Here is a 16,110-nt window from a genome sequence, read left to right as displayed (position 1 = left end):
GGGGCGGAGGGGTGGTCGGCAGTGGGAAAGGGTGTAGGGTAGATGCGGCGCTGACTCTTTTGCTGGAAGAAACCCCCACTGCCCCGGAGTCCTCCCCCCACCCCACCCCCCACCAAGGCTCCCATCACTCAGCACCGCCTCTCCCTACAGACCAGAATCTGAGGGAGAGCGGATTCGGCCTCGAGAACGCCTACAACAACTTCCGGCCCACCCTGGAGACTGTTGACTCAGGCACAGAGGTGACTCAGCTGCGAGCTGCCCCCACCCTCTGAGGCTGCTCCACTTCCTCTGGGGTTCCCTCCCTCCCCCTGGGACTCCCTCCCTCCCCCTGGGACTCCCCTCCTCCCCCTGGGACTCCCTCCTCCTCCTGGGGATGCCCCCTACCCCCAGGGCTCCCTCCTCCCCCTGGGGCGCCCGGTTTCCAGGGTCTGCCCCTTGGCCTCACCTCTTCTCTCCTGCCCCCCAGCTCCACATCCAGAGGCCGGAGATGGTAGCATCTGCTGTATGAGCCAGTGGGGGCCTCCCACCCTCATCTATCTCTGGACAGGAGAGTGGCACACACAGAGCCCACCACAGACCGCAGTCCCCCGGGGTTGGTCAAGAGGAGACTGAAGTCCGGCCCTGAAGCCGGTCCTGATCAGAGCTGACAGACTTGGCCAGTCCCGGGCCTGTGCTCCTGCTGGGGGCTATGAGGCCTTCCATCCAGGAGCCCCCAGACTCCCAGAAGCCTCAGCACCCCTGTCTCCTCCTGGGTGACTCCCCACTCTGGAATTTCCCTACCAATAAAAGCAAATCTTAAAGCTCAGAATGTGAAGTGAGAGGTTTCCTTCCCCTCCTTCTGCAGTGGGGCTCAGGTGGGGGGTCAGGGTCCTCCCAGGACTGGCTGCTGAATCGGTCATGGAACGAACGCTCTGGGCCCCTTCCTGTGTCCTGGCAGGGAGCCCCCTCCTCTGCTCCAGTCAGGACAGGGCTAGGCCTGCCTCTGCTGAGGTCCCTGTGGCAGAAAAGCCTAAGGTCAGGTTCTGGGGACAGGAGAGGACCTCAGGTTCAACCCCAGTTGGCCAGGGAGTGAGCACTTGGCTCTGTTGGGCTTGCACAGGGCAGGGTCACTCCAGATGGCCCTGGGAGCCGTGCTTACCTCGGAACCCACAGACCAGACCCAACAACTCCCTGGCCCAGGCATGGCCATGTCTTCAGGGCATACTTATAGGACAATAAGAAGGGTTATTTTATTTATTTATTTTTTCTGAGACAGAGTCTTGCTCTGTCGCCCAGGCTGGAGTACGGTGGCATGATCTTGGCTCACTGCAACCTCTGTCTCCCAGGTTCAAGCGATTCTCCTGCCTCAGCCTTCTGAGTAGCTGGGATTACAGGTGCCTGCCACCATGTCTGGCTGATTTTTGTATTTTTGGTAGAGACAGGGTTTCATCATGTTGGCCAGGCTGATCTGAAACTCCTGATCTCAAGTGATCTGCCCTTGTCAGCCTCCCAAACTGCTGGGATTACAGGTGTGAGCCACCATACCCGGCCAATAAGAAGGGTTAGAAAAGAGACAAAGGGGGTGTCCCTGCTAGGGGTTAGGGTCAAATGCAGGCGGTTCCCTCCTTTCCCAGCTCAGGCCCGGCCCCTCTTGCCCATCTCCCACCACCCATGGTGGGGGGGTCTCATCAGTTCCCCCCTGGCTCCTGCAGGCCCCCTGGGCTGCCCCTCTATTGGGGTGATAAAGCTGATAACCCTCATGCCTATGAGCTGCTGGGCCAGGGAGAGGCACCCCCTCCCTCTGCCCTTTGGCCTGAAACAGGCCCTGCGCCCCAAGTCATGAGGGAAGCTTCCAGACTGACTCAGGCTCAGGCTGGCTCCTGGTCCTCAGTGTCTCAGGGACCAAAGGTCTCTGGCACCCATTTATTTATGAGTTTCTTTCTCTGAGGCTCATTTTGCCAGCTCCTCCCGGGGTAACGGGTAAGTCAGACGTGCTCGGAGCTCCGATGCCGAGGCCAGGGACCATGGCACTGTGTCTGCTGACCTTGGTCCTCCCGCTCCTGTCCCCACAAGCTGCTGCAGAGCATGGTGAGTGACCCCCACGCCCTGCTGCCCATGAGGCCCCCATCCCAGGGGCCAGCCTGCTCTGTCTGCCCATCCCCGAGAGAGGGCTGCCTCCAAGGCACCAATGGGGGGGGCCCTCTGCCTGGAGCTCAGCCCTGTGCCCACCCCTTGGACTTCTCTTCTCTCCCCAGCAAGCTTTGGCGGGAAGAGCCAGGGCATTGGAGCCTTGTCCAGTTGAGGGTCTCTGAGCTTTAGTTTCCCCTTCTGAGCCTCAGACTCCCCTCCAGAAAATAAGAATAATAACACCTGCTTTTCAGGGCTGCTGCTAGGACTGACAACAGCCACCCCCAGGCATGATCCCTGGCACAAGACTGATGCTCAACCCATGTTAGGGTCTGTCCTTACCCAGTGAATGTTCCCGCTAACTCCCTGTCACCTCCCACACCAGCACACCCTGCTGTGTGCCCCGGGGAATGTTTCCGGGATAAACACACGGGCACAAAATGGGGTTTCAGGAGCCCCAGATTCTAATCCTGCCATGAACCAGCTATGCACCCTGGGGCTGCTCAGTTCATCTCCCGTCTCAGTATCCCCAAAAGACAAGGCATTAGGACCTCTGAGGATCATTCCAGCTCAGCTGCTTTGGGCTTCTTGGTCATGGGGACCCAGGGACTCAGGGCAGGAGGGATAACTGTGGTTCCAGTTGGACCCTCCTGAAGTGTCCTCTGCCCCTCACCAGCCCCCAGAGAAGGGCGCAGGGGAACCAAGACAGAAATTGGACCCATAGACCTCAGGGTCCCTGCCCCTTGAGATGTCACCCTGTGGCGATGTCACCCAGACCTGCCAGCCCATTCGTCATAATGAAAACACTCCCTTCCTTGCACTTGCTGTGCCTCCCAGACCCTTGGTGATGTGTCTCTAATAACAGCATCTTAGCCATGATCTTTTGTTTCCCTCCCAACCCTCCTCCCTGCTCGGTTTCCTTTTCTTTCTTTCTTTCTTTGTTTTTTTTTTTTTTTTTTTTTTTTTTTTTGAGACGGGGCCTCACTCTGTCACCCGGGCAGGAGTGCTGTAGCGCGATGTTGGCTCACTGCAGCCTCCACCTCCCAGGTTCAAGCGATTCTCCTGCTTCAGGCTCTTGAGTAGCTGGGATTACAGCCACGCGCCACCATGCCCAGCTAATTTTTGTATATTTTTAGTAGAGACAGGGTTTCACCATGTTAACCAGGCTGGTCTCAAACTCCTGACCTCTGGTGGTCCTCCCACCTTGGGCTCCCAAAGTGCTGGGATTACAGGGGCGAGCCACCGCTCCCGGCCCCCTCCTTTCTTTCTCTCTGCTCCTCCCTTCCCTCTTCCTGGGTTCTTCTAGCCCCTTCCTTCCCCCTCTCTTCTCTTCTTCTCCCCACCTCTCCTTGGCCCCCTCCTGGCCTCTCCCAACTTTCTGCATGTTATCACTGGTTTCATCCCTAGCCTCAGTCTCCTCCTCTGTAGAATGTGACCTTTCAGACCCTGTTCCTGCTTTCCAGGATTCTGTGGCTCCTCCATCTCTGCGACTGGCATTGGCTGTCCTCTGGGGCCCTGGCCAGCTTTGAGCAGCCTCTGACCCTTTCCATGTCCCCTCTCCAGGGACTCATAGCCCCACCCCCACTCAAGTCATGGGGCTGGGGATACCAGGGCAGGGCGTGGGTCTAGAGAGAGAGCTGCAGTGACCTCAGCCTGGTCCTTCCCAGCAGACACACCCTCTCACCCTGCAGATCACCTGGTTATATTGAATGTCAACAAAACACAACGTCCTGTCTGTTGGCCCAGCCCTGCCCTGCTGTCACAGATGCCCTCTCACCCCCACACCCAGCATGAGGGCCACCAAGGCCTGAGTGCTCAGTCACCTGTCCATGGCAGGTATCCCTCTGTCCTCCCTGCATCCCTGTCTAGGGCTCTTTCCCCATCTAACACTTCCATCACCATCCCATTCTTGTCCCCGAGAGATTCTTTTCTTTCTTTCTTTCTTTTTTTTTTTTTTTTGAGACAGAGTCTCAGTCTCTGTCTCAAAAACTCAGTCTGAGTCTCAGTCTCTGTCTCAGTCTCAGTCAAATACTCAGTCTGAGTCTCAGTCTTTGTCTCAGCCACCCAGGCTGGAGTGCAGTGGCATGATCTCAGCTCACTGCAACCTCCACCTCCCGGGTTCAAGCAATTCTCCTGCCTCAGCCTCCCGAGTAGCTGGGATTACGGGTACATGCTACCACACCCAGCTAATTTTTGTATTTTTAGTAGAGACGGGGTTTCACCATGTTGGCCAGGGTGGTCTTGAACTCGGAATCTCAGGTGATCCACCTGCCTCGGCTTCCCAAAGTGCTGGGATTACAGGCATGAGCCACTGCGCCCGGTACCTTCCTGAGAGATTCTAAGGAAACTTCAAATGTCTACCTCAGTTCCCTACTCCCATCAACAAGGCTCCCCTCCCAGGCCTGGTGCGGTGGCTCATGCCTATAATCCCAGGCCTATTGGGAGACCAAGGTGGAAGGATCACTTGAGCCTAGGAGTTTGAGACCGTCCTGGGCAACATAGCAAGACCCCATCTCCACAACAAAGTAGCTGGGCATGGTGGTGCATGCCTGTGTCCCACCTACCTGGAAGGCTGAGGTGGGAGGACTTCTTGAGCCTGGGAGGTCGAGGCTGCTGTGAGCTGTGATTGCACTACTGCACTCCAGCCTGGATGACAGAGTGAGACTCTGTCTCCAAAAAAACCAAAAACACCCACCTCCTCCAGGGAGCCTTCCAGGAATCTGCACTAACTCTCCTTGCCTCAAACCCACCCCTGCAACCACAGGCGACCAGAAAAAAATGTATTTGTTGCTCCCTGGGGCTGTCATTATAAAGTACTGCAATCTTGGTGCCTTAGGACAACAGAAATGGATTGCCTCGCTGTCCTGGAGGCCGGAAATCTAAAACCGAGGCGTCACAGGGCCATGCTCCCTCTGAAGTTGCCAGGGGAGGGTCTGTCCCAGGCCTCTCTCCTGGCTGCGGGTGGTTGGTGGCAATCTCTGGCCTTCCTGGGCTGGTAGATGCATCGCCTCCATTTTTTTTTTGAGATGGAGTCTTGCTCTGTTGCCCAGGCTGGAGTGCAGTGGCCGGATCTCAGCTCACTGCAAGCTCCGCCTCCCAGGTTTACGCCATTCTCCTGCCTCAGCCTCCTCAGTAGCTGGGACTACAGGCGCCCGCCACGTTGCCTGGCTAGTTTTGTATTTTTTAGTAGAGACGGGGTTTCACCGTGTTAGCCAGGATGGTATCGATCTCCTGACCTCGTGATCCGCCCATCTCGGCCTCCCAAAGTGCTGGGATTACAGGCTTGAGCCACTGTGCCCGGCCCGCCTCCATCTTCACCTCATCTTGCTGTAGGTGTATCTGTCTTTGTGTTGGGTTGGGACCCATGCTAGTGACCTCAGTTTAACTTGATCCCCTGCAAAGACCCTATCTCCAAATAAGGCCACCTTCTGGAGCACTGGGTTTTAGGGTTTCAATTCAGCTGACAGCAGAAAGGAATGAGGGGAGACCCTGCCAGGGTGGGCCGTGGGGAGCAGACCTTTCAAAATTAAAAATATATATATTTTTGGTTTTTATTTTTTTTTTAAGACAGGTCTCACTCTGTCCCAGGCTGGAGTGCAGTGACACTATCTTGGCTCATTGCAACCTCCGCCTCCCAGGTTCAAATGATTCTCCTGCCTCAGCCTCCCGAGTAGCTGGGATTACAGGTGCCCACCGCCACGCCTGGCTAATTTTTGTATTTTTAGTAGAGATGGGTGTTTCGCCATGTTGGTCAGGCTGGTCTCAAACTGCTGATCTCAAGTGATTTGTCTGCCTTGGCTTCCCAAAGTGCGGGGATTACAGACATGAGCCACTGCGCCCGGCTGATACAGTGACTTGTTTTCTTTTGGTTAGGTACCCAGTAGTGGGATTGCGGGATCAAACGGCAGATGTACTTTGAGTTCTTTGAGAAATCTCCATACTGTTTTCTATAGAGGTTGTGCTGATTTACTTCCTGCCAGCAATGTATCAGCGTTCCCTTTTCACCACATCCATGCCAACATCTATTTGGTTTTTGTGTTTTTTTTTTTTTTTTTTTGGCTTTTTAATAATGGTCATATGGTCATTGTGACTGGGATATATTCTGTATCTCATTGTGGTTTCAATTTGCATTTCCTTAGTGATTAGTGATGTTGAGCATTTTTTCATATGTTTGGTGGTCATTTGTAGATCTTCTTTTGAGAAGTGTCTGTTCATGTCCTTTGCCCACTTTTTGATGGGAGGGAGCTGGTCTTTTTTTTAAAAAAAAGAAATTGCTGACCAGGAACAGTGATTCACTCCTGCAGTCCCAGCACTTTGGAAGGCCGAGGCGGGTGGATCACTTGAGGTCAGGAGTTCAAGATCAGCCTGACCAACTTGGCAAAACCCCGTCTCTACTAAAAATGGAAAAATTAGCTGGGCATGGTGTGACAAGCCTGTAATATCAACCCCTCAGGAGGCTGAGACATGACAATCACTTGAACCTGGGAGGCAGAGGTTGCAGTGAGCAGAGATGGTCACTGCATTCCAGCCTGGGCAACAGAGTGAGACTCTGTCTCTATCTCAAAAAAAAAAAAAAAAAGAAAAAAGAAAAAGAAGAAGAAAAAAGAAATTGCTATTAGCTGGAAAAAACAGCAAGGGAGGAAACCAGTGAGGAGAAGGCAGGAGTGTGTGACCCCAACTGCTTCTGCCTCCTTCTCTTCCACCCGATCCTCCCACCTCCCATGGCCCTCCAGTGGGGAGGCCACCAGCACCCCACCTGAGCACTGCACTCCAGTCTGGGTGACAGACGGAGACCACGTCTCTAAAAAAAGAGAAAAAATTAATGGGGTTGGGGAGAACAGAGCCAACATGAAAACAATTAGAGGACCAGGCGTGGGTGGCTCATGCCTGGAATCCCAGTATTTTGGGAGGCTGAGGTGGGAGGATCGCTTGAGCCCAGAAGTTTGAGACCAGCCTGGGCAACACAGGGAGACTTCTATCTCTACAAAAAAATTTAAAAATTAGGCAATGTGGTGTGCGTCTGTGGTCCCAGCTACTTGGGAGGCTGAGGTAGGAGGATCACTTGAGGCCAGGAGGTGGAGGCTGCAATAAGCCATGTTTGCACCACTACACTCCAGCCTGGGCAACAGAGGGAGACCCCGTCTCAAGAAGAAAAAAAAAAAAGAGGCTGGGCATGGTGGCTCACACCTGTAATCCCAGCACTTTGGGAGGCTGAGGCAGGCAGATCACTTGAGGCCAGGAGTTCAAGACCAGCCTGGCTAACATGGTGAAAGCCCGTCTCTACAAAAAATATAGGCCAGGTGCAGTGACTCATGCCAGTAATCCCAGCACTTTGGGAGGCCAAGGCGGGCGGATCATGTGAGGTCAGGAGACCAGCCTGGCCAACATGGTAAAACCCCGTCTCTCCTAAAAGTACAAAAAATTTAGCCAGGTATGGTTGTGTGTGCCTGTAATCTCAGCTACTCGGGAGGCTGAGGCAGGAGAATCACTTGAACCTGGGAGGTGGAGGTTGCGGCAAGCCAAGATCATGCCACAGCGCTCCAGCCTGGGTGACAGAGCAAGACTCTCTGTCCAAAAAAAAAACAAAAACAAAAACTAGCTGGGCATGGTGACGCATGTCTGTAGTCCCAGCTACTTGGGAGACTGAAGTTGAAGGATTGCTTGAACCCAGGAGGCGGAGATTGCAGTGAGCCACGATCGCGCCACTGCACTCCAGCCCGACTAACACTGAGACCTTGTCTCAAAAAAACAAAGAAAGAAAAAATAAAAATAAAAGAAAGCAGTTATGGAGGAGCCCACACAGTGGATATTACGGAACTGAGTGTTTGCTGTGCGTGGAGGCCTCACCCCAATAACACTGTCCAAGGCCCAGTCCCTTCTCTCTCCTTATCTCCTATACTCACCCCTGCAAAGTCTTCTTACTTCCCTCTCACTAAACCCTCTTCCCACCTCTTAGGGTCAGTGGGTCAGAGCCTACTGAGCACAGTGGAGTGAAGATGGTCACGGGGAGCCCTTGGCCTCCTATATCTGCCTGGATTTACCTGCAGGGGCTAGGCCCAGGCAGGGACAGGAGCGTACTGTTTCCAGGAAGTTCTGCTGTGGGCCTGGGCCGATGGCCTGGCTTTGCCATAAGGAGGGCTGGCTATGGGAGCCGTGAGGCCTCGTTGGCCTTGGTCACTCGGCCTTGCCTCTCCATCCCTAGCACACTCTGTCTTAGGTAGCCGACCCCGGCCACCAGCACCCCACAGACTAAGCGACTTCATGCCGCTTATAGTGCTGAGATAATGGGGGTGAGACCTCTCAGCTGGTTCTAGACGAAACCGATTACATAATTTTAGGGCCCAGAGCAAAATGGGCATGCAAGGCCCTTTGTTCAAAGACTGCTTGTGGTTTTTAAGAGCTATGACCTCTCTCTGTTGCCCAGGCTGGAGTGCAGTGGCGCCATCATAGCTCACTGCAGCCTTGAACTCCTGGGCTCAAGTGGTCTTCCCCACTCAGCCTCTCGATTAGCTGGGACTAGAGGTATGCACCACCACACCTGGTTAATTTTTTTTTTTAGTAGCGGTAGTATCTCGCCATGTTGCCTATGCTGATCTCAAACTGTAGCCTCAAGTGATCCACCTACCTCAGCCTCTTGAGCAGCTGGGACTACAGGCGCGCATCACCACGCCCAGCTAATTTTTTTGATTTTGGGGAAAGACAAGGTCTTGCTATGTTTCCGAGACTGGTCTGAAACTCATAGCCTCAAGCAGCTCTCCCCTCTTGGCTTCCCAAAGTGCTGAGATTACAGGTGTGAGCTAGCACGCCCAGCCTATTTTATTTTTTCATTATTGAAAGATAATATGCCAGACACAGTGGCTCATGTCTGTAATTCCAGCATTTGGGGAGGCTGAGGCAGGAGGATCACTTTGGATCCAGAGCTTGAGACCATCTGGGCAATGTAGCAAGACCCCATCTTGCTACATTAAAAGTAATAAAAAGAAATCATATTATATTAAATTACATTAATTTGCAAGATCCCAGTGGGATGAAAGGTAGTAAGTGAGGTTGGGGATGGGTCACCTAGGGTCGACACCCAGCCCTAATTTTTATATTTTATATTTCTTGTAGAGATGAGCTTTCTCTCTATTGCTAAGGCTAGTCTCGGACTCCTGATCTCAAGTGATCCACTGCCCCTCGGTCCCCTGAAGGGCTGGGATTACAAGCATGAACCACCATGCCTGGCCAATCTATTTATTCTCGAGTGAGCTTTTCTAGTTTGTGTCTTCCAGAGAATTTGTTCATTTCATCTAAGTTGTCAAATTTATTGGCATAAAGTTGTTTACAGATCTCCATTTTAATATCTGTAGAATCTGAGTACCCTGGTAGTTTTCTTCATGTTTCTTGTGTTTGGGGATTTTGAACTTTTTGGAGCTGTTGGCTTATAGTTTTTATCAAGTTTGAAAATTTGGGGCCATTGTTTCTTCACATATTTTTTAGTTACCCCTTTTTCTCCTTGCCTTTACGTATTCGTATATATTAGGCTGCTTAATATATCAGTGAGTGTTGTCCCAACACTCACTGATAATCTGTAAAACAGAAATTTTTTTTTTTTTTTAGACAGGGTTTCATTCCATTGCCTGGGCTGGAGTGCAGTGATGCAATCTCAGCTCACTGCAACCTCCACCTCTCGGGCTCAAGCAGTTCTCCTGCCTCAGCCTCTCAAGTAGCTGGTACTACAGGTGCACGCCACCATGCCCAGCAAATTTTTGTACTTTTTGTTGAGATGGAGGCTTCATGATGTTGCCCAGGCTGGTCTCGAAATCCTGGGCTCAAGCGATCTGCCTGTCTGGGCTTCCCAAAGTGCTGGGATTACAGGCGTGAGCCACTGCACCCCACCCTTAAATTATTTTTTTTTTAATTATTATTATTTTTTTTTGAGATGGAGTCTTGTTCTGTCACCCAGGCTGGAGTGCAGTGGCATGATCTCAGCTCACTGCAAACTCCACCTCCCGGTTCAAGTGATTATTCTGCCTCAGCCTCCTGAGTAGCTGGGACTACAGGTGTATGCCATCAAGCCCGGCTAATTTTTGTATTTTTAGTAGAGACAGGGTTTCACCATATTTGCCAGACTGGTCTCGAACTCCTGACCTTGTGATCTGCCCATCTCGGCCTCCCAAAGTGCTGGGATTACAGGCAAGAGCTACCATGCCCGGCTCATTTTTTCTTTACATCTTTCAATGTGGATAGTTTCTATTGCCATCCCTTCACATCATTATTCATTTTCTTCTTCAATGTCTAATCTGTCCTTAATCCCATCTGGTGTATTTTTTTTATCTCTAGAAGTTCTGTTTGTTTATATACACATTTTTCCCATGTTTTTATTGAATTATTGCACATACAGAACACAGTTACAGAAACTATTTTGGACTGGATGTGGTGACTCATACCTGTAATGCCAGCACTTTGGGAGGCTGAGGCAGGAGGATCCCTTGAGGCCCAGAGTTTAAGACCAACCTGGGCAGCATAGTGAGACCCATGTCTCTAAAAAAAAAAAACTTTTAAATAATTGGCTAGGCACGGTGGCTCACGCCTGCAATCCCAGCATTTTGGGAGGCCAAGGTGGGTGGATTACCTGAGGTCAGGAGTTTGAGACGAGCCTGGCCAACATGGTGAAACCCCGTCTCTACTAAAAATACAAAAATTAGCCGGGCAGTGGCGCGTGCATGTAATCCCAGCTACTCGGGAGGCTGAGGCAGGAGAACTGCTTGAGCCTGGGAGACAGAGGTTGCAGTGAGCCGAGATCGTGCCACTGCACTCCAGCCTGGCTAACAGAGCGAGACTCTGTCTCAAATAATAATAATAATAAATAAAAGAAAAATGGAATGCAAAAATTCCCAGCACCAAACAAGGCAACATTCACAACATCTGGCATGAATCATTCTTGTCTTTTTAAAATAATTTTTCTAGCTAAGAATATGTGACGGTACATTTTATTTTCTATTGAAGGACTTCAGTTGTCTGATTGATAAATTAAACTTCATTAAATTCATAAATTAAACTTCCCGATTACTTAAGAAATTCCATAAATCTAATAAATTAAATGTATATTTTTTAAAACTTCCCCACACGTAGATGGTTCTACGAGTCTAATTAAATGTTTACATGTGTTGAATCTTAAATTCTTTTAAATGTTTTAACAGTTTACAACCTTACAAGATTCTAATGGAAAATCACAAATCTAAACCAACCACTCACTTATATATTTCAAATTGCGATTACAATGTGGGCATTTTTTTTTTTTTGAGTCTTGCCCTGTCACCCAGGCTGGAGTACAGTGGTGTGATCTCGGCTCACTGCAACCTCTGACTCCCAGGTTCAAGTGATTCTTATGCCTCAGCCTCCCAAGCAGTTGGCACTATAGGCGCACATGCCACCATGCCCTAATTTTTGTGTTTTTAGTAAAGGCAGGGTTTTGCCATATTGGCTAGGCTGGTCTCGAACTCCTGACCTTGTGATCCGCCTGCCTCAGCTTCCCAAAGTGTTGGGATTACAGGCATGAGCCACCACGCCCAGTCTGTTAGCATGATATTCTAACAGGTCATATTCTCTCTTTTAAAAAATATTTATTTATTTGTTTATTTATTTATTTATTTTAGAGACAAGGTCTCACTCTGTCACCCAGGCTGGAGTGCAGTGGTGCCATCATAGCTCATTATAAACATGATCTCCTGGGCTTAAGTGATCCTCCCACCTCAGCCTCCCGAGTAGCTGGGACTACAGGCGCGTGCCACCATCCCCAGCTAATTTTTATAAAATTTTGTAGAGACAGGGTCTCACTCTGTCACCTAGGCTGGAGTGCGGTGGTGCAATCATAGCTCACTGTAGCCTTGACCTCCTGGGCTCAAGCGATCCACTCCCCTCAGCCTCCCAAAGTGCTGGAACTACGGGCACATGCCACCTGCACAATTTGACATTGCTGGACCTCTCCCAGCCTGGGGAGCAAACCCCCTGCCCCATCTTCTTGCTTTACTTTCTGGGTCAGGATCCTCATGGCTGATTTTGAACTGAAATCAGCAAGCTGGTTCAGGGACCAGGGACTTTCCAGGGCAGGGAGTAGAGACTCAGAGGCTTCAAGAGAATGAAGGAGGATCGTGACTCTGGGAAACTAACTTCCCTTTGTCTCTTTCAGACCTCAGTGTGAACAGGGCTGTGTGGGATGGAGGAGGGTGCATCTCCCAAGGGGACCTTTGGGACCCTCAGTGCCAGCAGCTGTCTCAGAGCTTTGAGAAAGGTAAGGCAACGGACTCCAAGATCTGGGAAGATGGCTTACCTGCAAAAGGGCTAGAGCGACCCCTGCCAGGCTGGTGAAGCTGCCACATTTTAGTGTGTGATGGCTTGTGATCTGGGGCCAGGAATTATGGGCAGGCATGGAATCACCCAAGCAGGGACTGTGGAAGAAAGGGGGTTCAGGTTGAGTTCAATTCCTAACAGTGTAGAAGGGAAGGCAGAAGAGACTAAAACACTGGAGAAACTGATTCCACTTCATCCTGAAAATGAATAATGACATCACTCATCTGAACACATTTTCAGTAAAAAGCCCAACTGAAACAATCACTCCTGACATAGAGAACCCGAAGAAACTCCTAAAGAAAACATCATTGTATCTTAAACAGGTTCTGTGGCGAACATCACCATAGGTACAACACCTACAAACTTCGTGGAGCAAGGAATATCTTTGAGAGACAGCGCCAACCCTGAGATGACCTTGATTGAGTACAGTGTGGATTCAGACACTTCTGGTGTCTCCAGTGACAGGAGGACACGAACACAAATCATAAAAACTTCGGAATCTACCAGTGACGCCACTACACCTTTCCCCGATTCTACTGAAGACACTTCATCTCCTAAAACGCCCGAAGGCACCAACATGTGCATGTCAACACTGACTGAAGAAAGCACTTCATCAACAACGGATTTGGTCAGCACTGCACCTCAGAGCAGTTCAGAGGCGAGCACGTCTTTAACACCTGTGGTTGATACGAGCACACCTCTGACCACTTCTGTTCAGGCCAGTTCATGTCCTACTATTCCTGAAAGCACCACCATGCCCAAATCAACTGACAGTGAAGGAAGTACTCCATTATCAATTGTGCCTGTCAGCACCACGCCGGTGGCCACTTCTGAGGCTAGTACCCTTTCAACAACTCCTGTTGACACCAGCACACCTGTGAGCATTTCTACTGAAGCAAGTTCTTCTCCTACAATTGCTGAAAGTTCCAGCATGCCAACCTCAACTCCTAGTGAAGGAAGCACTCAATTAACAATTATGCCTGTCAGCACCACGCTGGTGGCCAGTTCTGAGGCTAGCACCCTTTCGACAAATCCTCTTGACACCAGCACACCTGGGAACACTTTCAGTGAAGCCAGTTCATCTCCTACAGCTGCTGACGGTACCAGCATGCCAACCTCAACTCCTAGTGAAGAAAGCACTCCATTAAAAAGTCTGGTGGTCAGCAACACGCCGGTTGCCAGTTCTGAGGCTGGCACCCTTTCAACAATTCCTGTTGATACCAGCACACCAGTGACCACTTCTACTGAAGCTCGTTCACCTCATACAACTGCTGAAAGCAGCGGGATACCAATCTCAGCTCCTAGTGAAGAGAGCACCCCATTAACAAGTATGACAGTGGGCACCACGCTGGTGGCCAGTTCCGTGGCTCACACACTTTCAACAACTCCTATGGACAGCAGCACCCCTGTGACCATCTCCACCGAAGCCAGTTCACCTCGTACAACTGTTGAAAGTACCAGCATACCAATCTCAACTCCTAGTGAAGGAAGCACTCCATTAACAAGTATGCCAGTCAGCACCACACCGGTGGCCAGTTCTGAGGCTACCACCCTTTCAACATCTCCTGCTGACTCAAACATTGCTGTGACCACTTCTAGTCAAGTCAGTTCTTCTAGTACAACTGCTAAATCTACTAGCATGCCAACCTCAATTCCTAGTGAAGGAAGCACTCCATTGACAAGTATGCCTCTCAACACCACGCCAGTGGCCAGTTCTGAGGCTAGCACCCTTTCAACAACCTCTGTTGACAAGAGCAAGCCTGTCATCACTGCTACTGAAGCCACTTCACCTCCTACAATTGCTGAAGGTACCAGCAGGCCAACCTCACCTCTCAGTGAAGGAAGCACTCCATTCACAAGTATACCTGTCAGCACCACACTGCAGGCCAGTTCTCAGGCTAGCACCCTTTCAACAACTCCTGTTGACACCAGCTCACCAGTGACGACTTCAACTGCAGCCAGTTCATCTCCTAGAACTTCTGAAGGTACCAGCATGCCAACCTCAACTCCTCGTGAAGGAAGCACTCCATTAACAAGTATGACAGTGGGCACCACGCAGGTGGCCAGTTCTGAGGCTAGCACCCTTTCAACAACTCCTGTTCACACCAGCACACCCTTGACCACTTCAACTGTAGCCAGTTCATCTCCTACAACTGCTGAAGGCACGAGCATGCCAACCTCAACTCCTAGTCAAGGAAGCACTCCATTATCAAGTATGACAGTAGGCACCACGCAGGTGGCCAGTTCTGAGGCTAGCACCTTTTCAACAACTCCTGTTGACTCCAGCACCCCTGTGATCACTTCTACTGAAGCCAGTTCATCTGCTACAACTGGCAAAGTTACCAGCATGCCAACCTCACCTCCTAGTGAAGCAAGCACCCCATTAACAAGTATGCCTGTCAGCACCACGCCACTGTCCATTTCTGAGGCTAGTAACCTTTCAGCAACTCCTGTTGTCACTGGCACAACTGTGATCATTTCTACTCAAGCCAGTTCAGCTACAACTGCTGAAGGTACCAGCATGAAAACCTCACCTCCCATTGAAGGAAGCACTCCAGGAACAATTATGCCTGTCAGCACCATGCTGCCTGCCAGTTCTGAGGCCAGCACCCATGAAACAACTGCTGTTGACAGCAGCATACCTGTGACCATTTCTACTGCAGCCACTTCGTCTCGTACAAGTGCTGAGGGTACCAGCATGTCAACCTCAACTCTTAGTCCAGGAAGCACTCCAGTAACAATTATGACATTAGGCACCACACCGGTGGCCAGTTCTGAGGCTACCACCTTTTCAACAACTCCTACTGACTCAAATATTGCTGTGACCACTTCTAGTCAGGTCAGTTCTTCTAGTACAATTGCTGAAGCTACTAGCATGCCAACCTCAATTCCTAGTGAAGGAAGCACTCCATTGACAAATATTCCTCTCAGCACCATGTCAGTGGCCAGTTCTGAGGCTAGCACCCTTTCAACAACCTCTGTTGACAAGAGCAAACCTGTCATCACTGCTACTGAAGCCACTTCACCTCCTACAATTGCTGAAGGTACCAGCAGGCCAACCTCACCTCCCAATGAAGGAAGCACTCCATTCACAAGTATACCTGTCAGCACCACACTGCAGGCCAGTTCTCAGGCTAGCACCCTTTCAACAACTCCTGTTGACACCAGCTCACCAGTGACGACTTCAACTGCAGCCAGTTCATCTCCTAGAACTTCTGAAGGTACCAGCATGCCAACCTCAACTCCTCGTGAAGGAAGCACTCCATTAACAAGTATGACAGTGGGCACCACGCAGGTGGCCAGTTCTGAGGCTAGCACCCTTTCAACAACTCCTGTTCACACCAGCACACCCTTGACCACTTCAACTGTAGCCAGTTCATCTCCTACAACTGCTGAAGGCACGAGCATGCCAACCTCAACTCCTAGTCAAGGAAGCACTCCATTATCAAGTATGACAGTGGGCACCACGCAGGTGGCCAGTTCTGAGGCTAGCACCTTTTCAACAACTCCTGTTGACTCCAGCACCCCTGTGATCACTTCTACTGAAGCCAGTTCATCTGCTACAACTGGCAAAGTTACCAGCATGCCAACCTCACCTCCTAGTGAAGCAAGCACCCCATTAACAAGTATGCCTGTCAGCACCACGCCACTGTCCATTTCTGAGGCTAGTAA

General features: G+C 50.7%; 2 protein-coding genes across 4 annotated transcripts in view; both read left to right on the top strand.

The window, feature by feature from the left end:
• The window catches only part of MUC12 (mucin 12, cell surface associated), a 45,271-nt gene extending 44,466 nt beyond the window's left edge, over positions 1-805 (top strand). Inside the window, 2 exon segments of the mRNA XM_050784853.1 lie at positions 151-239; positions 467-805. Coding sequence (XP_050640810.1) covers positions 151-239; positions 467-508 — 131 coding nt within the window. The 3' untranslated portion in view covers positions 509-805.
• The window catches only part of AP1S1 (adaptor related protein complex 1 subunit sigma 1), a 339,237-nt gene that overhangs the window by 182,289 nt on the left and 140,838 nt on the right, over positions 1-16,110 (top strand). The window lies entirely within an intron of this gene.

The sequence above is a fragment of the Macaca thibetana genome, chromosome 3 (assembly GCF_024542745.1).
Source record: "Macaca thibetana thibetana isolate TM-01 chromosome 3, ASM2454274v1, whole genome shotgun sequence".
NCBI classification, from domain to species: domain Eukaryota; kingdom Metazoa; phylum Chordata; class Mammalia; order Primates; family Cercopithecidae; genus Macaca; species Macaca thibetana.
This window is presented reverse-complemented; position numbering and strand designations above follow the sequence as displayed.